Raw genomic sequence first — 22,373 nt, forward strand, 5'->3', positions numbered from 1 at the left:
GATATTGGAGATGCATTTGAACTTAAAAGACCAGCAATGTAAAACAATCTTGTTTATATATATATATAGATAGATAGATAGATAGATAGATATAGATATATATATACACACACTGTTACGTCAAATCCTTATGGTAACCACACACCGAAAATCTACAATAGATACATACACAAAAAAAGGAAAAGGAATCCACACACAACACTGAAATTAGACATCACGTCACAAGAGAACAAAAAAGGAAGGGAAGAAAAAAGACCTATAAAACCAAATCTGAAGCAATTAAGAAAATGGCAGTAGGAAAATACATACTGACAATTACCTTAAATGTATATGCATTAAATGCTCCACAACCAAAAGACATAGTCTGAGAGAATGAATATAAAAACAAGACTTGTATATATTCTGTCTACAAGAGACCCACTTCAGGTCTAGGGACACATACAGATTGGAAGTGAAGGGATGAAAAAGATATTCCATGCAAGTGGAAATCAAAAGAAAGCTAGAGTAGCAATACTCATATCATACAAAATAGACTTTAAAATAAAGACTGCTATAAAAGACAAAGAAGTACACTAAATAATGATCAAGAGATTAATGTAAGGAGGTGATACAACAATTGTAAATATGTATGCACCCAACAGAGGAGCATCCCAATATATAAGGCAAATACGGACAGCCATTAAAGAAGAAATGAACAGTAACACAATAATAGTGGGGGACTTTAATACCTCACTTTCATCAATGGGCAGATCATCCAGAGAGAAGATCAATAAGAAAACACTGGCCTTAAATGACACATTAGATCAAACAGACTTAATGGATATTCATAGAGCAATCCAACCAAAAGCAGCAGGATACACATTCTTCTCAAGTGCACAGGAAACATTCTCCAGGACTGACCACATGCAAACCTTTTACCACAAAGCAAGCCTCAGTAAATTTAAGAAAATTGAAATCATATCAACCATCTTTTCCAATCACAAAGCTATGAGATAAGAAATCAACTACAAGAAAAAAACTATAAAAAAACATGAACATGTGGAGGCTAAACAATATGCTACTAAACAACCAAAGGCTCACTGAAGAAATCTAAGAGGAAATCAAGAAACACCTAGAGTCAAATGAAAATGAAAGCATGACAATTTAAAAAATATGGGACTCAGCAAAAGCACCTCTAAGAGGGAAATTTATACAGCAATGCAGTCTTACCTCAGGAAATAAGGAAAATCTCAAACAACCTAACCTTATATGTAAAACAACTAGAGAAAGAACAAACAAAATCCAAAGATATTAAAAGGAAAGAAGCCACAAAGATCAGAACAGAAAAAAATGAAATAGAGACAACGAAAACAACAGAAAAGATCAATGAAACTAAAAGCTGGCTCTTTGAAAAGATAAACAAAAGACTCATCAAGAAAAAAAGGGAGAGGATGCAAATCAATAAAATTAGAAATGAAAAAGGAGACGTTGCAACAAAAACCACAGAAACACAAAGATCATAAGCGACTACTACAAGCAATTATATGCCAATAAAATGGACAATCTAGAAGAAATGTACAAATTCTTAGAAAGGCACAACCTTCCTAGACTGAATGAGGAAGAAATAGAAAATATGAACAGGCCAATCACAAGTACCGAAATTGAAATTGTGATATAAAAACTCCCAAGAAACAAAAGTCCAGGACAAGACGACATCACAGGTGAATTTTACCTAACATTTAGAGAAGAGTTAATACCTATCCTTCTGAAAGTGTTCCAAAAAATTGCAGAGGAAGGAATACTCCCAAATTCATTCTATGAAGCCACCATCATTCTGATACAAAAACCAAAGACACCAAAAATAAATGAATAAATAAATAAAACTACAGGCCAATATCATTGATGAACATAGACACAAAAATCCTCAACAAAATACAAGCAATCTAAATCCAACAATACATTAAGAGAATTATACACCATAATCAAGTGGGACTTACCCCAGGGGTGCAAGGATTTTTTCATCTGCAAATCAATCAGTGTGATACACCACATCAACAAGTTGAAGAATAAAAATCATATGATCATCTCAAAACATGCAGAAAAGGCTTTTGACAAAATTCAACACCCATTTATGACAAAATTTCTCCAGAAAGTGAGCAAAGAGGGAACACATCTCAACATAATAAAGGCCATATATGACAAACCAAAAGCAAATATCATATTCAACTATGGAAAACTGAAAGCATTTTCTTTAAGATCAGGAAAATAGACAAGGATTCCACTCTTGCCACTATTATTCAACACAGTTTTGGAAGTCAAAGAAGACACAGATGGATGGATATACCACATTCTTGCAATGGAAGAATCAATACTGTCAAAATGACTATACTAGCTAAGGGAATCTACAGATTCAATGCAATACCCATCAAATTACCAACGGCATTTTTCACAGAACTGGAACATAAAATCTTAAAATTCGTATGGAGACACAAATGACCATGAATAGCCAAAGCAATCTTGGGAAAGAAAAAGAGAGCTGAAGGAATTAGGCTCTCTGACTTCAGACTATACTACAATGCTGCAGTGATTAAAACAGTATTATGCTAGCACAAGAACAGAAATACAGATCAATGGAAAAGGATAGAAAGCCCAGCAATGAACTCACACCTATGGCCATTAATCTTTGACAAAAGAGGTAAAACTGTACAATGGAGGAAAGACAGTCTCTTCAATAAATGATGCTGTGAAAACTGGACAGCTATATGTAAAAAAATGAAATTAGAACATTCTTTAACACCACACACAAAAATAAACTCAAAATGGATTAAAGACCTAAATGTAACACCAGATACTATAAAACTCTTAGAGGAAAACATGGCAGACCACCCTTTGACACCAATTGGGCAATCAGTAAGAAATGAATAACATACAAACTACCAATACTGCACCATGAGGAAACAGGAAATCTGCACAATCAATTACTAGCAAGGACACTGAATTACTAATTAAATTTTTTACCATAAAACAAAAGTCCAGGACCAGATGCTTCCATTGGTGAAATCTACCAAATATTGATATTAGAATTAACACCAATACTTCCCAAACTCTTCCTAAAAGCAGAAGAGAATGGGACACTTCCAAACTCATTTTTTGTGGCCAGCATTATCCTGATACCAAAACCAGGCAAAGACACTACAAGAACATAAAATTAGAAGCCAATACCCCTGATGACTATAGATGCAAAAATATCAGCAAACCAATTTTAACAGTACATTAAAAATGCCATAATCAACTAGGATTTATTCCAGGGATGCAAGTATGGTTCACTGCCCACAAACCAACCAATATGACACACTACACTAACAAAATGATGATTAAAAAATCACATGATCATATTAATATACATAGAAAAAGCATTTGACAAAATTCAACATCCATTTATGCTAAAAACTCTCAATACATATAGGTAGAAAGAATGTACCTCAAACATAATGAAAGCCATATATGATAATCTCACAGCTATCATACTCAACAGAAAAAGCTCAATGTTTTACCTCTAAGATAAAGAACAGGAACAAAAATAAGGATGCTCACTCTCAATACTTTTATTCAAAACAGTACTGAAAATCCAAGTCAGAGCAATTAGGCGGGCAAAAGAAATAAAAAGCATCTAAATTGGAAAGGAAGAAGTAAGATTGTCTCCATCTGCACACGACATGATATACATAAAAAATTACAACGACTTCACCAAAAAAATGTTGTTCAGTCACTCAGTTGTGTCCAACTCTTTGCGATCCCATGGACTGCATCATACAAGGTTTCATCATCTCCCAGAGTTTGCTCAAACTCATGTCCATTGAGTCAGTGATGCCATCCAACCATTCTGTCCCCAGAGGGCAGACAGAATGAGCAATGTTAGATGCAATAAACAAATACAGTTAAGCTGCAAGGTACAAAATCAACAAACAAAATTCTGTTGTGTTTATATACATAAACAATGAGCTAACAGAAAGAAACATTAATAAAACAATCCCATTTATAATCACAACCAAGAGAATAAAAAGCCTAGGAATAAATTTAACCAAGGAGGTGAAAGACCTATTTACTGAAAACTGTAAGACACTGCTTAAAAAAACTGAAGACACAAGTAAATGGAAAGCTATTCCATGCTCACAGATTGGAAGAATTAACTAACATTGTGAAAATGTCCACAGAACCCAAAGAAATATACAGATTCAATGTGATCCCTATCAAAATTCCAATGGCATTTTTACAAAAAGAAGAATTCTAAAATGCATACGGAACTACAGAAGACCTCAAAAATCCAAACAGTTTGAGAAAGAAGACCAAAGCTGGAGGCCTCACACTCCCTGATTTGAAACTATTTTACAAAGCTATACTAACCAAAATGCTATGGTGCTGGCATAAAGACACACAGATGAACAGAAAAGAATAGAGAGCCTAGAAATAAACCCATGTATATGTTGTCAGTTAATTTAAGACAAAAAGGCCAAGACTATATACTGGGGAAAGGACAATCTCTTCAATAAATCATGTTAGGGAAACTGTACAGCCGCATGCAAAAAATGAAACTGGACCTCTATACACAAAAAATAATTGAAAATGGATTAAAGATTTGAATGTTAAGACCTGAAATCACAAAACTTCTAGAAGAAAACCTAGGCTGTAAGCTCCATAACATCTGTTTTGGTGATGATGTTTTGGATTTGACATCAAAGGCAAAAGCATTAAAAGCAAAAATAAACAAGTGAGACTATATCAAATTAAAAAGTTTCTGCACAGCAGGGAAACTGCCAACAAAACAAAAAGGCAACCTATCAAATGAGAGAAAATATTTACAAATCATATATCTGATAAAGAGTTAATAATCAAAGAATTCATACAACTCAACAGCAAAGAACAAACAACTTGATTTTAAAAAAGGACAGAGTATCTGAATAGACTTTTTATTTCCTTATATGACACACAGATGACCAGTAGGTAATCGAAGATATGTTCAACATCACTAATCATCAGGGAAATGCTTCTTAAAACCACAATAAAAAAAAAAAACACAATGGGATATCATTTCACACCTGTTAGAATGATTAGAATTTAAAAAAAGACAACAAATAACAAGTGCTAGTGAAGATATTGAGAAAAAGAAACCCTATAGCACTACTGGTGGGAATATAAACTTGTAAACTTGCACAGCCACGATGGGAAACAGTACAGCAATTCTTCAAAAAATTAAAAATGCAACGACTGTACAATCTAGCAATCCTACTTCCGAGTATTTATCCAAAGGAAATGAAAATAGGATATTGAAGAGATATCTGCACTTTCATGCTCACTACAATATTAATTCCAGTAGCCATGATATGAAAACAACCTAAGTGTGCACAAGCAGGTGAATGAATAAATAAGATGCGATATATGAATAAACAGAATATTATTTAACCATGAATAAAAAAGGAAATCCTTTCATTTACAACAATATGGAGGAACTTGAAGGCATTATGCTAAGTAAGGTAAGCCAGACAAAGACAAATGCTACATGGTACCACTTATATGTAAAGTCTGAAAAAAAAACAAAAAATCCCACTCAAACTCATATACTCAGATAGTGGAAGAGTGGTTGCCAGGGCCTCAGGAGTATGGAAAATAGGGAAAGGTCAGTAAAATGTACACTTTGAATTATAAGATGAATAAGGTCTGAGAATCAATATAATCAGGGCTCCCCTGATGGTTCAGTGGTAAAGAACCCACCCACCAATGCAGGAGACATCGGGTCGGGAAGATTTCCCTGGAGAAGGAAATGGCAACGCGCTCCAGTATTCTTGCCTTGAGAATCCCATAGACAGAGGAGCCTGGTGCATGTCCATGGAGTGGGAAAAGAGTCCAACATGACTTAGGGACTAAACAATAAGAGTCAATACAAACATAGTGATTACCAATGATAACACCATGATATAATTTAACTTTGCTTTCAGAGTAAAGCTTTAATGTTCTCTCACACACAATAAAAAAGTGAGGTGATGGATGCTTTCATTAACTCAACGGTGGGAATCCTTTAAATATCTTACAGTTTGTTTAGTCAGTTATGCCTCAATAAGGCTGTAAACAAAAACTGTCAAGACCACAAAGAATGAGAAAAGCCTGAAAAACTATCACAGACCTGTGGTTGACTAAGGACACATGACAACTAAATGCAATGTATTACCTTGCATTGGATCTTGGAACAGAAAAAGGTCATTAAAAACTGGTGAAATTCTAATGAAATCTGGAGTTTGAAATTTATTATAATCCTAAATGAAACTGAAATTGGGGTGAGGGATGTATAAGAAACACCTCTACTATCTGTACAACTTTTCCATAAATCTAAAGTTATTCCAAAATAAAAGTTTATTTTTCAAAAAAAAAAAGTTGTATCTGGAATCTTATAGGGCAGATTTTAAGCAATTTGTGCACAAGTCATGGATTGCGGCAAAAAGGTCTTAGGGAACGAAAAAAATTTGGAAACAGACAAGTCAGGAAGTCATGGTAGGAGATTCTTAATGATCAAGAGTGTCAGGTCTTTAAGGAGATTTTGGCAGTTTTGACATATTCCCTGCTATCGGGTATCTTACAGTCTCTGACTGACTGTACTCTGCCAGAACAGAGCAGAGGCTAAGTAATAAACCAGCAGATTTAGGCATGGCATAAATTTAGACCATGGTACTTGTGAAACTTTAAAAGTTAATATTCTCTTTTACTAACAAAAACCAAGATATATATATATAAAAAAAAAATCATGTAAACAACAGCATCAGATACTGGAATAGGTCACTACAGTGGCCATAAAACTCTCACGTCCCAAGTCTTAAAAAGAATGGATAGAATTTCAAATAAACAAACAGGAGATGGCAAGAGTGAACGTTGACATTCTAGGAATCAGCGAACTAAGATGGACTGGAATGGGTGAATTTAACTCGGATGACCATTATATCTACTACTGTGGGCAAGAATCCCTTAGAAGAAATGGAGTAGCCATCATGGTCAACAAAAGAGTCCGAAATGCAGTACTTGGATGCAATCTCAAAAACGACAGAATGATCTCTGTTCGCTTCCAAGGCAAACCATTCAATATCACGGTAATCCAAGTCTATGCCCCGACCAGTAACGCCGAAGAAGCTGAAGTTGAACGATTCTATGAAGACCTACAAGACCTTCTAGAACTAACACCCAAAAAAGATGTCCTTTTCATTATAGGGGACTGGAATGCAAAAGCAGGAAGTCAAGAAACACCTGGCGTAACAGGCAGGTTTGGCCTTGGAGTACAGAATGAAGCAGGGCAAAGGCTAATAGAGTTTTGCCACGAGAACGCACTGGTAATAGCAAACACCCTATTCCAACAACACAAGAGAAGACTCTACACGTGGACGTCACCAGATGGTCAACACCGAAATCAGATTGATTATATTCTTTGCAGCCAAAGATGGAGAAGCTCTATACAGTCAGCAAAAACAAGACCGGGAGCAGACTGTGGCTCAGATCATGAACTGCTTATTGCCAAATTCAGACTTAAATTGAAGAAAGTAGGGAAAACCACTAGACCATTCAGGTATGACCTAGATCAAATCCCTTATGAGTATACAGTGGAAGTGAAAAATAGATTTAAGGGACTAGACCTGATAGACAGAATGCCTGATGAACTATGGACAGAGGTTCGTGACATTGTACAGGAGACAGGGATCAAGAAAATCCCCATGGAAAAGAAATGCAAAAAAGCAAAATGGCTGTCTGAGGAGGCCTTACAGATAGCTGGGAAGAGAAGAGAAGCGAAAAGCAAAGGAGAAAAGGAAAGATACTCCCATCTGAATGCAGAGTTCCAAAGAATAGCAAAGAGAGATAAGAAAGCCTTCCTCAGCGATCAGTGCAAACAAATAGAGGAAAACAACAGATTGGGAAAGACTAGAGATCTCTTCAAGAAAATTAGAGATACCAAGGGAACATTTCACGCAAAGATAGGCTCGATAAAGGACAGAAATGGTATGGACCTAACAGAAGCAGAAGATATTAAGAAAAGGTGGCAAGAATACACAGAAGAACTGTACAAAAAAGATCTTCACGACACAGATAATCACGATGGTGTGATCACTCACCTAGAGCCAGACATCCTGGAATGTGAAGTCAAGTGGGCCTTAGAAAGCATCACTATGAACAAAGCTAGTGGAGGTGATGGAATTCCAGTTGAGCTATTTCAAATCCTCAAAGGTGATGCTGTGAAAGTGCTGCACTCGATATGCCAGCAAATTTGGAAAACTCAGCAGTGGCCACAGAACTGGAAGAGGTCAGTCTTCGTTCCAATCCCAAAGAAAGGCAATGCCAAAGAATGCTCAAACTACCGCACAATTGCACTCATCTCACATGCTAGTAAAGTAATGCTCAAAATTCTCCAAGCCAGGCTTCAGCAATACGTGAACCGTGAACTTCCAGATGTTCAAGCTGGTTTTAGAAAAGGCAGAGGAACCAGAGATCAAATTGCCAATATCCGCTGGATCTTCGAAAAAGCAAGAGAATTCCAGAAAAACATCTATTTCTGCTTTATTGACTATGCCAAAGCCTTTGACTGTGTGGATCACAATAAACTGTGGAAAATTCTGAAAGAGATGGGAATACCAGATCATCTGACCTGTCTCTTGAGAAACCTGTATGCAGGTCAGGAAGCAACAGTTAGAACTGGACATGGAACAACAGACTGGTTCCAAATAGGAAAAGGAGTACGTCAAGGCTGTATATTGTCACCCTGCTTATTTAACTTATATGCAGAGTACATCATGAGAAACGCTGGGCTGGAAGAAACACAAGCTGGAATCAAGATTGCCGGGAGAAATATCAATAACCTCAGATATGCGGATGACACCACCCTTATGGCAGAAAGCGAAGAAGAACTAAAGAGCCTCTTGATGAAGGTGAAGGAGGAGAGTGAAAAAGTTGGCTTAAAGCTCAACGTTCAGAAAACTAAGATCATGGCATCTGGTCCCATCACTCCATGGGAAGTAGATGGGGAAACAGTGGAAACAGTGTCAGACTTTACTTTTTTGGGCTCCAGAATCACTGCTGATGGTGACTGCAGCCATGAAATTAAAAGACGCTTACTACTTGGAAGGAAGGTTATGGCCAACCTAGATAGCATGTTTAAAAGCAGAGACATTACTTTGCCAACAAAAGTCCGTCTAGTCAAGACTATGGTTTTTCCAGTGGTCATGTATGGATGTGAGAGTTGGACGGTGAAGAAAGCTGAGCACCTCAGAATTGATGCTTTTGAAGTGTGGTGTTGGAGAAGACTCTTGAGAGTCCCTTGGACTGCAAGGAGATCCAATCAATCCATCCTAAAAGAGATCAATCCTGGGTGTTCATTGGAAGGTCTGATGTTGAAGCTGAAGCTCCAATACTTTGGCCACCTCATGCGAAGGGTTGAGTCATTGGAAAAGACCCTAATGCTGGGTAGGATTGGGGGCGGGAGGAGAAGGGGACGACAGAGGATGAGATGGTTGGATGGCATCACCGACTCGATGAACATGGGTTTGGGTAGACTCCGGGAGTTGGTGATGGACAGGGAGGCCTGGCGTGCTGCAATTCATGGGGTCGCAGAGAGTCGGACACGACTGAGTGACTGAACTGAACTGAAAGATGGTTTAGAGGCAGCCTTGTCTGTTATCTTCTCCAGCTAACATTTAATCATAACACTTCTCAGGAGTTTCTCATGGAGCTTCTGGTGTTTCTTCCTACTGAATTCTTCTTGCATTTAACATCTTACCATTTATCTGTCAAGTAGGACATGCTACCTTATTCTTTCACTTGTGTATAAGTCCCACCTGCCCTGCTAAGGACATATTAATTCATTTACTCTTTCAATAATCAAGTCAGTCAACACTGGATGTCTACCAGGCATTATGAAGGGCATTAAGGGTACATGGTTGTAAATAAGACATCACTGCCCTCAAACTTTCCAAAGAGGTCAAAAAGTAGACAACTAATCAGGCCATTAAAAAAACAACAACAGTGTATTAAGTGCTATAACAGATGCTTCCCCATGATGTTATGGGAGCACATAAAAAGTGTATTTAACTGAACTTAAGGTTTAGAAGTGAAAACATTTAAGCTGAGTTCTGAAAAACTAGACCATAAACAACCTGATGTCAAAGGCCCAATCACAGACATTTGAATTTTCTCAAGCCTTGAGCTCAGCTCCTTGAAGAGAGCAGAAACTGGACTCTTTGTTAATTATGATCATAATATTGATACTATTAACAATACTGATACTATTGAATCAAGATAATAACAATAGCTTGGATCCAAGATTCCAAAATGAGGAAGGCAGAATTCCAACTCTCAAGATGTTATTGACATTTTCCCCATTCATGCTTGAATCCATCATGCCAATCACAATTTCCATGACATGCTGGCACTCAATAAATATTTGCTGAATTGACGAGCTTTCTCAGACTCCTCACATCCAGTCAAGCACCAAGTCCCAGGAACTCTTTTTGTTTTTTTAATAAGGCTGTTTCACTTTATTATCATTCGAGTGTTTACTGGAATAGCACTTTTGGTGGGGTGGTGCGTGCCATGGGCTTGAGGGATCTCAGTTCCTCAACCCAGATGGAACCCTGGTCCACTTAATAAGCACCAAATCTTAACCACTAGATGACAAGGGATCTCTCCCCAATGAACTCTTATCTTACTTCACAATATTTTTTGCATCTGTTCCCCAATTTTTCTACTTGCCACCACATTCTTTTGTTACTTTCCAGCCCTACCACTAAAAGAGACTTTACACTGGTCCCCTCCTCTAGGCTCTTCTTCCTCAACAGTGCAAGCCACCAGCAGGTTTTCTGAATAAGTACCTACTAAAATATCTCCTGTTTGCTTACAGAATAAAGCTGAGCATTATCAGCTTACAATTCCAGTTCTCAAGTCCTCTCTGGTCTTGTCCTTATCTACCACTGTGGATGTTTTCACACCCAACACTCCCTTAAACAAACCCTGTCCTCCAGCCATACTTGTTAACCCACTGGTCTTCCAAACAAGCCTTTTCTCACTCAGATTCCACTCAAAAGCCTTCGTTCAGGCCGTCCTACATCCAGCAGCTCTTGTTCCTAGGCTCCTTAATGTAAAGTGAAAGTTGCTCAGTCGTGTCCAACTCTTTGAGACCCCACAGACTGTACAGTCCATGGAATTCTCCAGGCCAGAATACTGGAGTGGGTAGCCTTTCCCTTCTCCAGGGGATCTTCCCAACCCAAGGATTGAATCCAGGTCCTGGTGGCTCAGATGGTAAAAGCGTCTGTCCACAATGTGGGAGACCTGGGTTCGATCCCTGGGTTGGGAAGATCCCCTGGAGAAGGGAAAGGCTACCCACTCCAGTACTCTTGCCTGGAAAATCCCATGGATGGACGGAGGAACCAGCTAGGCTACAGTCCATGGGTCGCAAAGAGTTGGACACGACTGAGCGACTTCACTTTCTTTCTTTTTCCCGCATTGTGGGTGGATTCTTTACTATATGAGCCACCAGGGAAGCCTTAAGGCCCAATACAAAACTTTGCCTAGAGTGAAGCTTTCTTTAACCACATTTGTGTATAGTGTGAAAAAGAAACCACTTTTTTTTCAATATAGATATATGACTCAGCACCATTTTTTTAAAAAGACCATCTTTTCCCCTCTGTGCTTCTGCGCTGGCCACTTTTTTCATAAATCAAGAACCTATCAATAATAAAATATACACAGGTCCGTTTCTGTACTCTGTTGATTGATCTATTCATTTACCCTTGCACCAATACCACACTGCTTAACTAATCTAGATTTGCTATCTGGAAAGTTGACTAACTTTGCTCTTCATCAAGATTCTCTTAGCTATTCTTGGCCTTTTGCATTTTCATATAAATGTTAGAATCACTTTCAACAAATACAAACTTGCTGGGATTTTAATTAGAATTACACAGATCAATCTGGGAGAGAATTAAAAAGAGGTCTTATCAGCCTCCTTAAATATTTGATCTTTTTATGCCAATGTAAATGGTAACAGTTTTTAGTTTTATTTTGTAATACTTTTTTCCTAATTTAATTTGCATAGTAACTTTTTATTCAGTGGCCATGATGAATTCGGTGACATTATTCATTCATTAAGTGTAGCTGTAGTTTATTTTTGTTCAGATGTACAGAATAATGTCATCTACTGCTGCTGCTGCTGCTGCTAAGTCGCTTCAGTCGTGTCTGGCTCTGTGTAACCCCATAGACAGCAACCCACCAGGCTCCCCCGTCCCTGGGATTCTCCAGGCAAGAACACTGGAGTGGGTTGCCATTTCCTTCTCCAAAGCATGAAAGTGAAAGTGAGTCACTCAGTCGTGTCCAACTCTGAGCGATCCCATGGACTGCAGGCTCCTCCATTCATGGGATTTTTCAGGCAAAAGATTACTGGAGTGGGGTGCCATTGCCTTCTCCAAATGTCATCTACTAATAACGACAATTTTACTATTTCATTCTGAATTCTTACTCTTACTTTATTGCATTGGTTATGACCTTCTGTACAATGCTGAATAGATGTAATGATAGTAGACATCCATGCCTCAGTATCCAGGAAGGTATTTTTAAGTATTTCACCATTAACTTTACAGTTAATGAAGTTAACTTCATAGTTTCTTTATCTTTTTAAAGAAACTCTTTATCAGAATAATGAAGTTTCCTCTTATTTCCAGTTTATTGAGAATTTTATCATACCTGTATATAGAATCTCAACAAACACTTTTACTTCATTTATTAACATACAGGTTTACTTTCATTTTTAATGTGATCAATTAGATTGACTTTCAACTTTTATATCAACTTTGCATTACTAGAATAAATTTAGCTTTGTTACAGTATGTAATCAGTATATCACAAGATTCATTGCCTATTTTAACCTTGTCTAAACAAGTCCTTTGAAGACAGTTTTACACTACTTTGCATTTTTCTGTATTATTCATAACACTGTAATCATATTATAACTGTATTTATGAAAACTGTAAGCATCTTAAGGGAGGGCAAAGACTTGCTTTGGTCTTTGTATACTCTCTACTGTTTGAAACACAGTACATATGTCAGATAAGTGCTTGTTGAGTCAAAGTCCTCGTAATCTCCTAACAAGATATCTTTCACATTAAAGTCATTTTCAATAAATATCTGTTGATGATGAGTATGTCAGTGTTTTTTTTTTTTTATTTCAGTGAGTCCCATCTTCTCAACTTAATTCCTCATGTTATTACCAGTTATAGACCTAACAACTTACTGGAAGGAGCACAATTATAGCTCAATACAGAAAAATAATATGTTCACAAGGTTCACTGTCTACTCTAGAGGATATAAACTCATATTTATCACCTAATTACTATGACATCCAGTCCCATGGTACCCAGTCAGGCAGTCCAGCTTGGGCCCACTTCATACGTTAGACATCAGATTTTCCAATGGACCTATGTCTACCTGAGAAATTTTGCCATGTTCTTCATTATTCTTCAGAAGCCCTGCTTACCAGCTTGATTTGTGATTTTAGAAACTGAGTTCTTTTGTCTCTGTTTCTGAGGAAAAACTTGGGCTTCCCTGATAGTTCAGTTGGTAAAGAATCACCTGCAATGCAAGAGACCCCAGTTTGATCCCTGAGTTAGGAAGATCCCCTGGAAAAGGGCCAGGCTACCCACTCCAGTATTCTGGCCTGGAGAATTCCATGGACTGTATAGTCCATGGGGTTGCAAAGAGTTGGATGCAACTGAGTGATTTTCACTTTCACTGAGAAAAATTTAAATGTACATTTTTGGTAAAAAGGTGTCTCTTTCCATCCACTGTGTGGCAGTCCAACTGTACCCTGATATTTATGTTGCATTCTAAACTCCCGCAGCACAATCTACGTAGGTATGAATTTGAGGCAATCAGTAACTTTAAAAGTCCCCAATGCATACACATGAAGCAACATCTCTGGGTTTTTACCACAAACTCTCTCTCTGCCTAATTGTGCCATCTATCAATCAATTCAGTACAAGAACATATCATATATACTATGTTAACAAGCTGCTGTCTTGTTCCAGAAGTTAAAAAGATTCATCAGACTTCTTGACCTTTGGAGCTAAAACAGAAGAACTGGAAACTGTTACACAGGTTTAAACCTGAGACAGATATAGAAATCTGTAAAGAGAAGCGAAAACTTTCAGAGAAACTAACCACAGGAAATATGTAGTGGCTATTACACAGAAGAAGGGAAGTAAAAGGAATCTTAAGCTCTGTGGTCTTAAGCTTCTCAAGTTAAATATATTTAATATGATACGTCACTGACTGCGATTATATTAAAATAAGTCAATAAGCCAGAGTTCAAAGAAGTCAACACTTCTTCAAAACAAACTGAAATATCAACCCACGGTCCATTAGCCCTTTATAAACATACGCCACATAAAGTAATGACAAATACAGTAGTGGACACAACACTGAGCTGCTTCAGAAGACACTCAAGAGACACCTAGACTTTCATTTCTTGACCATGGGTTAGAGAGGTAGGGAATTCTGCCTCAGTCTAGGCTTTACGTATTCTGTTTATCTAAAGTCGCGGGAAATGATTCTGGTAAATGTTAATGTTCTTAAATGTTTGCCAGACAAAATTTACCCAGTCTGGCCAAAAATACTATTAACATAAAAAAGGATATTTCCTCCTTGTTTGTTTGGTCGGTTGGTTGGTTGATTAGTTGGTTGGTTTTTAATGGTATATTTTAAAGATTCATTCCCTTAGGTTGAATTCTGTCTTCTGGTGCTTGACTGATCTGCTCCATGGAGTATAATTACTTGGACAAATCTGCTCTGTGGGACATAAACGGCATTACATAATGTGAGCCTAGACCATGGTGACCAAGTTTGCTCTAATCCATTTATTCTTTGCTCTTTACGTGACTAATTTACTCCAGAAGGCAAGTGTTCACTTGATATTTATTTACTATTCACTGGTAACATAAATTCTATTTAAGTGTGAAAATTCACACTTTGAGGAGGTTTTTTTTGTTTTGTTTTGTTTTTTTTAAGTGAGGCATTTACTAAACCTTGCAAGATACTAAGGCTCACTACAATGTGAACATTAAGGATTCTGGCTTCTACTCTTTATAGTTTCTCTTCTGCTTTCTCTTTGAATTTTTAAAGGGCTTTCTGAGCACCATGCAGCACAAGTCTTGGAAGGAAAGCACAAACTGGGGACAGAGCAAGGAGCTGGTCTCTGCTAGCAGACCCATAGAGAGAGTAAGAATATGAGTCAGCCTCAGACTGGCCAGGCAGGGCACAAACAGGGGCCCACTGGCCGAGGCCTGCTGGAAGCTCCATCCTGGTACTTGTTTTCATGATTGTCAAGTCAACTACAGGGAAGCTGGTGGATCATATAATGCCCTTCAGTGCTTCCACCCAGAAGTAACACATCTATTTGACTCATGGTTGTTGGCCAAAGAAAGGTTCCTGGCCAAGGCTTGCTTGAAAGAAGGTAAAGAAGGGGGATTCAATCAAGACCCAAAAGGAGAAAGATAAAGTCCGTGACTAGCTCATAACCATGAGACATAAAGCTCTTAGCATAGCATATGGCCCATGTTCAGTGTTCAACACACAGTACTTATAGGTATAATTGTTGTTCAGGTGTTGCCTAGATGATCACACACACAGTCTACCCAAAGAGCTTCCATATTTTATATTTGAGATCAGCCTGCCCAGATTCGATCCCGGGGTTGGGAAGATCTCCTGGAGGAGGAAGAATCAAAACGGGGTCTCCTGCATTGCAGGTGGATTCTTTACCAGCTGAGCTACCAGGGAAGTCCCAAGGAAAAAGTTAGGCCCCCAGAAAATGGACTAGAAACAACTTAATGGGCCCAGGAAAGTGAGCTGGCCTTACTGACAAAAGGAACCATACACTCTGGGTCCAGACCTAGAATGTAGTCAAAAGTGTTAGTCGCTCAGTTGTGTCCAACTCTTGCGACCCCATGGACTATAGTCCATCAGGCTCCCCGTCCATGGGATTTCTTCCAGGCAAGAATACTGCGGTGGGTTGCCATTTCCTCCTCCAGGGGATCTTCCCAACCCAGGGATCAAACCTGGGTCTCCTACATTGTAGGCAGCTTCTTCACCATCTGAGCCACCAGGGAAGCCCTTAATGCAGGCAGGCTGATCTCAGATACAAAATCTGGAAGCTTTTTAGGTAGAGTGTGTGTGTGTGCTCAGCTAGGCAACACATGAGTAGCAATTATACCAATAGGTACTGTGTGTTGAACATTGAACATGGGCCATGTTCTGTGCTAAGAGCTTTATGTCTCATGGTTATGAGCTAGTCATGATGTTCTCTTTCTCCTTCTTTTGGGTCTTGGTTGAATTCCCCTTCTTTATCCTCTTTCAAGCAAGCCTTGGCCAGGAAACTTTCTTTGGCCAACAACAACTATGAGTCAAATAGATGTATCATTTCTGGGTAGAAGGACTGAAGGGCATTACATGATCCACCAGCTTCCCTGTAGCTGATCTGACAATCATGAAAACAAGTACCAGGATAGAGCTTCCAGCAGTCCAGAGAACTAAGATGTGGAAAATCCCCTGATGCTATGGATTGGATGTTTGAATGCTTATCCCCCCACTCCACCCCCACCCACTAAATCCATATGCTGAAACCTAATCTTCAATATGCTGGCCTTTAGAGGTGGGGCCTTTGGGAGGTGATTAGATAGTAAGGACGGAGTCCACAGGAACAGAGGCTTCCCAGGTGGCCCTAATGGTAAAGAATCCGCCTGCCAAAGCAGGAGAGGCAGGAGGCATGGGTTTGATCCCTGGATTGGGAAGATTCCCCTGAAGAAGGAACTGGAAACCCACTCCAGTATTATTCCCTGGATAATCCCCATTGACAGGAGCCTGGCAGGCTATAGTCCATAGAGTCACAAAGAGTCGGACATCACCAAGCAACTGAGCGTGCAGGCGGGCCACATGAACAGAATAGTCTTCAGAGAGCTCCTCAACCTCCACCACCATCTGAGGACTCAGCAGAAAGATGGCTATCTATGAACCAGAAAGCAGGCCTTACCAGACACCAAATCTGGCTAAGCCTTGACCTTGGACTTCCCAGATTCCAGAACTGTGAGAAATAAATGCTTAAAAGGCACCCAGTCTATGGTATTCTGTTATACCAGCCTGAAATAAGACACGTGCCAACCTGCACAAGTGAGAAGTGTAAGGAAAAAATTCTTCTGCAGTACTGAGCCCCTGCCATAAGGGGACTGTACCTCACTGGAGTACAGACATGGACTGTCTCCTTAAGTCATCTGGTAAACCTGTGACTTGTTACAGAGGACTGTGAGTGTACATTCTGGTGATGGTGAGTCCTTTGCCCAGGACTATCTCACTAGAGCCCTGCTGTTAACCACAATCTGACAAAAGCTAACTGAACAAGCAGGAGAGAAAATAAGACATCCGTATCTCCATAAACAGCATCAAGAAACCTCTACATGCACAACTGGTATTAAGCCAGGCAACTTAGCAGAGTAGCCTCTGCAACTCTCCCTGCTTGTGAAAAAAAAAAAAAAACAAACAACAACAAAAAAGAAGCCAATCAAGGCATACATTAATACTACCAAAGGACACCAGCCTAATGTAATACTGTGCTCTGAGATAGCCAGACTGTATTAAATGGTGACTCTCAAGGTGACCCAATCCCAGAGAGGCCTGACAGAGTAGAAGGGCTAGAGTTGAAAAAGCAGCCTTGTACTTTTCTTGTTTGCCAGATCATAACCTTCATTTGTACCTGTGTGTATGCTAAGTCGCTTCAGTCGTGTCTGATTCTCTGCGACCCCATGGACAGTAGTCAACCAGGCTCCTCTGTCCATGGGATTCTCCAGGCAAGAATACTAGAGTGGGTTGGCATGCCCTCCTCCAGGGGATCTTCCTGACCCAGGAGTCAAACCTGGGTCTTCTGCATTGCAGGCAAATTCTTTACCATCTGAGCCACCAGGGAACCTCCATTTGTACATTATACCTAAGTTAAATACAGGATCCTACAGAGAGTAAGACTTCCATTGTCTCCCAAACCTAATGCCTTTTAAAGCCATAGGTAGTATCAGGCACAACAGGAAGCAAAAGAGTCTAAGAACCAAGAGCACAGACAAGCCCCCAAGATGATAGCTTACAGTGAACAGTACTGAATTCTTGATCCCCAAAGAAGAAGATTTAGCTTCAGGATGAGGGACCAGGCTTGATCACTCAAGAGCTTTTGTGTAGCAGAGTTCTATTGAAGTATGAAAAGGGACACAGAAAGCTTCTAACATAGACATCAGAAGGGGCACGGGAAGCACTATGTGAAGCTAGTAAGACAACACTCTACACAGGGCCCAGAAATTTACTTTTTCCTAAAATTTACAAGTAGAGTTCAAAATCTAGAATTCATGGTATAAACATAACTTCCTTATAGCTTCTAATCATGACTATGAACAAAAGAATTCCCTCACATAAATGGGTATTCATCTTAAGTATCAACCAACCAATAACAGGAATCCAATTTAAAGATGGGGTGAATGTATTCCAATTATTAATCATTCAATTCATGTCACTCTTCTTTTGTCCAACCTGGGGATTAGTCCTGTAGCCTTTAAACTAGAAAAGGAGAGATAAACCATCCTTATTTTTACCGAATTGAGTGGTAATATATTCTTCAGCTGTCACTTTACATCGTATTATTGACTTTCAGATTAAGCAATGCCACTGAAGTCTGGACAGAGTCCACACACTGACACATTTCATTTCGGGGAATTCCGTTATTGAGATGACTGAACATACAATCATCTGAAGCCATAATTTATTTATGCCCTTAATACTAGACTTGCTTTTAAAGCAGGAGCAAAGGAACAGTAGACTGTTTTCATGCATATGATCTCCATTATAATTACCTATTTTTAACATAATAAAAATGGTGGTCATTCATTTGATTAGACAGATCAAAGAGGTCAAACTAGTGTACATCACCCTTGAATTTCACATGATACAGTCATTCTAATCTTTCAAACATCTAAATCTGAAGGTGTCACATATGTTCAGAATGCTTTCTATTATAAAATCAACATTATAGTTTTATGTTTTGCATGGCAATAATATACTTGGATATATTAGTTATAGGTTTTTAGATTTGTAATTAGAAATTAACATCAAACTACCTAAAACATCATAGTGTATATAACATAAGATAGCTGAGCTTGGATGCAAATAAAATTACACTGTTATACTAATTTACTTTTTCATAGCATTTTCAAAAATGTTATTTCATTAAAATGTTTATAGATGTCTCAAAGGGGCAAGAGAACATCACCAAAAATTTCACCAGAAGCAAAGCCCCATTCCTAACTGACAGCAAGTGTATGTAGAACAAACATCAGAACAGAATATGTTTTATGAAACGTATTTGAGGAAGCAAACAAAAATGTGACTTTGATTTAAATAACAAATGAGGTAATTTTTCAAAAACCAAGTATGAGGCTCTATTTTGGAGCATCTGAGTGAAGAAGAAAGCATAAATCCTTACCTGGAAACAACCAGATCTCACTTTCCTTGGTCTCTAATCCTCAGCAGGTGCTGAGCATTCTATACTCATCCACAAAGGGGAGGCTGCCATGGCCCACTCTGTATGACTTGATACTTTCAATGAAAATGTAAAAGTGAGAAACCACCTAAGTATAATATGTGCAATGTCTGCGATTCAAGAAGACAATAATCATAGAAGGTGGCAGTATTGATTTTCAGTAAGAAAATGAAGGAACTACACCAGCTAAAAGCACAAGCTGCAAATGAATACACATTGAGAGTGAAACAAATGAAGATACACTCTATCAGCATCCTCAGGGTAGATTATTCTCCCTAGTACTAAAATAATACAACAACACCAGGAGTTAAGGTGCTATTTAGCCCTTTTTGAACTAATAACCACGGGTTCCTTCACTAATTCTGGAGCTTGCATTTTTAAGCAGACACTGCTGCCTTTCAAACAACTTACATCCTAGCAATCTCCTTCAGTTACTTGCATGGTCTTAAGGATCTGAGACATCCATTTGATGTTAGGAAATTGTCTCTACACACAAGACAGCCTGCTCCCCAACTCAAATCTTTAAACTTGCTCTTTCAGGGACTGGATCAGGACCTCAGAGAAAAAGCAAAGGCTATCTTTTCAGATCGGGTAAAAGAATTACTCTTTTGCCCACTTTCTCCTGGGATGCTAGTTGCTGCTGAAAAGCCCAGAAGAGAAGCCAGCGCGCGGCGGGGAGGAGGGGGGAGGGGGGGTGGTCCTTGCGGCGGTAGATGTGTGTTCCAGAAGTTCTTATTCTTATCTTTCTACCATAATTGGCGATGTGACCCAAATACAAGGAAACCTTCTCGTTCCATTAACAGACCCAATTTGGATTAAGCAGCTCCGCGGGAAGAAACGACATCCTCCCGGCGGTAGCTAGCTGTTCTACACTCTTGAGATAATTCTCTTAGTTTCATGTTAACATTTGGTTAAGGAGATGCTGGTGGGTCAGATTTGACACTGTGAATCCACTAAACCGTTTTAGAAGGACTTTTTCTCTCCCGAATGTCGAGCCCTACGAGCTCAGCCCCAGCGCCAACAACCTTTCCAGTGAAACACGCACTCTTGGGGGGGGGTCCCCGCTCGCAGGCCCCCCACCATGCAGCGGCGCGCCCGAGAGCTGGGCGACCTGCTCTTTCTTTCGCTGCTACTCCTTGCAATGTGCAAATTCTTCCCTAACTGGGCGCAGGTAGACAGGACCGCCACCTGCTCATCCCAGAGGATATGCTGCAGAAAACTCGAATGGCTCGTGTGCGGACGCAGGCTAGTCGCCAGAGGCGACAACTTTACAGATTTGTTCATGTTAGTTCTGGACCGGGTAAAATAGCCCCCTAAAGACAGGAAGCAAACGCCCCTCTATTAAGCCCACTACCGTGTCATGCCGGTTCCCTGGAGCCACACTGGGTCAGTTCCCCGTCTTGCTCACCCCGCACAGGCACCCCAGGAACGCAATGCGAATGACGCCCGCCCCCCTCCCCGCAGTGGCAGCCCGGGGAGGTCGAGGTGTGCAGGGAGGAGCAGTGCCGGAAGGGAACATTCCCGCCCCTCCCCTCCCCGCAACCCGCTCCTTCCCGGGGCAGGAAAGTGCTGGAGAGGCTCCGGGCTGGCGGAGGACTCGGACGCCCCAGCTCGGAACGGGGCCGCCGGCGGGGTCCCCGCGCCCGGTTCCGGGGCTGGGGTGCGCGTGCGGCAGGTGCAGGGCCGCGGCCGGGGGAGCGAGCCGCGCTTACGTGCTCCAGCTTGTCTTTCCTCCGGAGCCAGACGCTGGCGCTGTAGTCCTGCTGCTTGACGCTGCTGTAGAAGTTCGCGCCCACTCGGGTCAGGCTCGGCGAGGGCTCCTTGGGGCGGCTTTTCAGCCTCATCTGCTCGAAGCCCTCGTGGGGGGAGGCCGAGAGCCACTCGTGCTGCCGGATCTCCATCCTGACATGACCAGACGGCTGCCGGCGCGCAGCGGGCTCGGGATGGGCGTGCGGGAGGCCGGTCGGGGCTGAGGGAGGAGCGAGCGAGCGCGGGCCGGGCGCGGGGAGCGCGGGGGGAGCCGAGCGCGGGCAGGGCGGGGTGGAGCGGGCGGGGAGGGAGGGGGAGGAGAGGGAGAGGAGAGGAGGAAGATGGGGCAGGAGGGACGCCGCGAGCGAGGCGGAGGCGCGGGGTGCGGGCGCCTGCGGTCCAGGGCTGGCGCTCAGCACACCGGCCCCCGGCGGCACCGATTGGGCCGGGTCGGCCTCGGGCGGAGTGCGGCGGGAGGGGGCGGAGAGCGGCGGGAGGGGCCGCGCGCGCCTGCAGGTTGGCGCAGTGAGGAGGCCGAGGACTGCGAGTCCGGCCGCCGCCCCTCCCGCCGCGCCCAGGCGGGCGGCGGATCTCCCTTCCGCATCCTTCCCTCAGCAGGGCTCCGTCTCTTCCCCTCGGATTTTTTACTCGAAAGCGAACCGCGCCTGGAGAAGTCAGCACCATCTCCGCGCCCCCTCCCTCCTTGGTACCACCCTGCCCTTCCCCCACTCGCCACCCCGACCTCTGCCTCATCTCTTTCTCAAAGTTCAGTAACTTCCAGCCTCAGGAGCCCATTTATCCCACTCTTGGGAACTCCCAACAGAAGGTGTCCAGTAACCCCAGAAAACGGCCCCAAGGACAAGTGTCTTCTTGAGCCTGGTGCGCTTTCCTGGGAGGGTGTGTAACGATGCCGACCCTCTGGGTGCTGTAGCCCGGCGGCGGAGCATGGCTCCCCGCAGCCTCGCCCCTCGGATCCTGGGAGGGCGATTCCAAGAGACATTGCCTCCGC

General features: G+C 41.1%; 1 protein-coding gene across 1 annotated transcript in view; it reads right to left on the reverse strand.

Annotated features, from left to right (window-relative positions):
- The window catches only part of PLD5 (phospholipase D family member 5), a 380,049-nt gene extending 358,533 nt beyond the window's left edge, over positions 1 to 21,516 (reverse strand). Inside the window, exon 1 of the mRNA XM_081495441.1 lies at positions 21,328 to 21,516. Coding sequence (XP_081351567.1) covers positions 21,328 to 21,516 — 189 coding nt within the window. The remainder of the gene's footprint in view (positions 1 to 21,327) is intronic.
- Between the last annotated feature and the right edge of the window lie 857 nt (positions 21,517 to 22,373).

This window comes from Giraffa tippelskirchi, chromosome 5 (assembly GCF_054371585.1).
Source record: "Giraffa tippelskirchi isolate mGirTip1 chromosome 5, T2T-mGirTip1v1.2.pri, whole genome shotgun sequence".
NCBI lineage: Eukaryota > Metazoa > Chordata > Mammalia > Artiodactyla > Giraffidae > Giraffa > Giraffa tippelskirchi.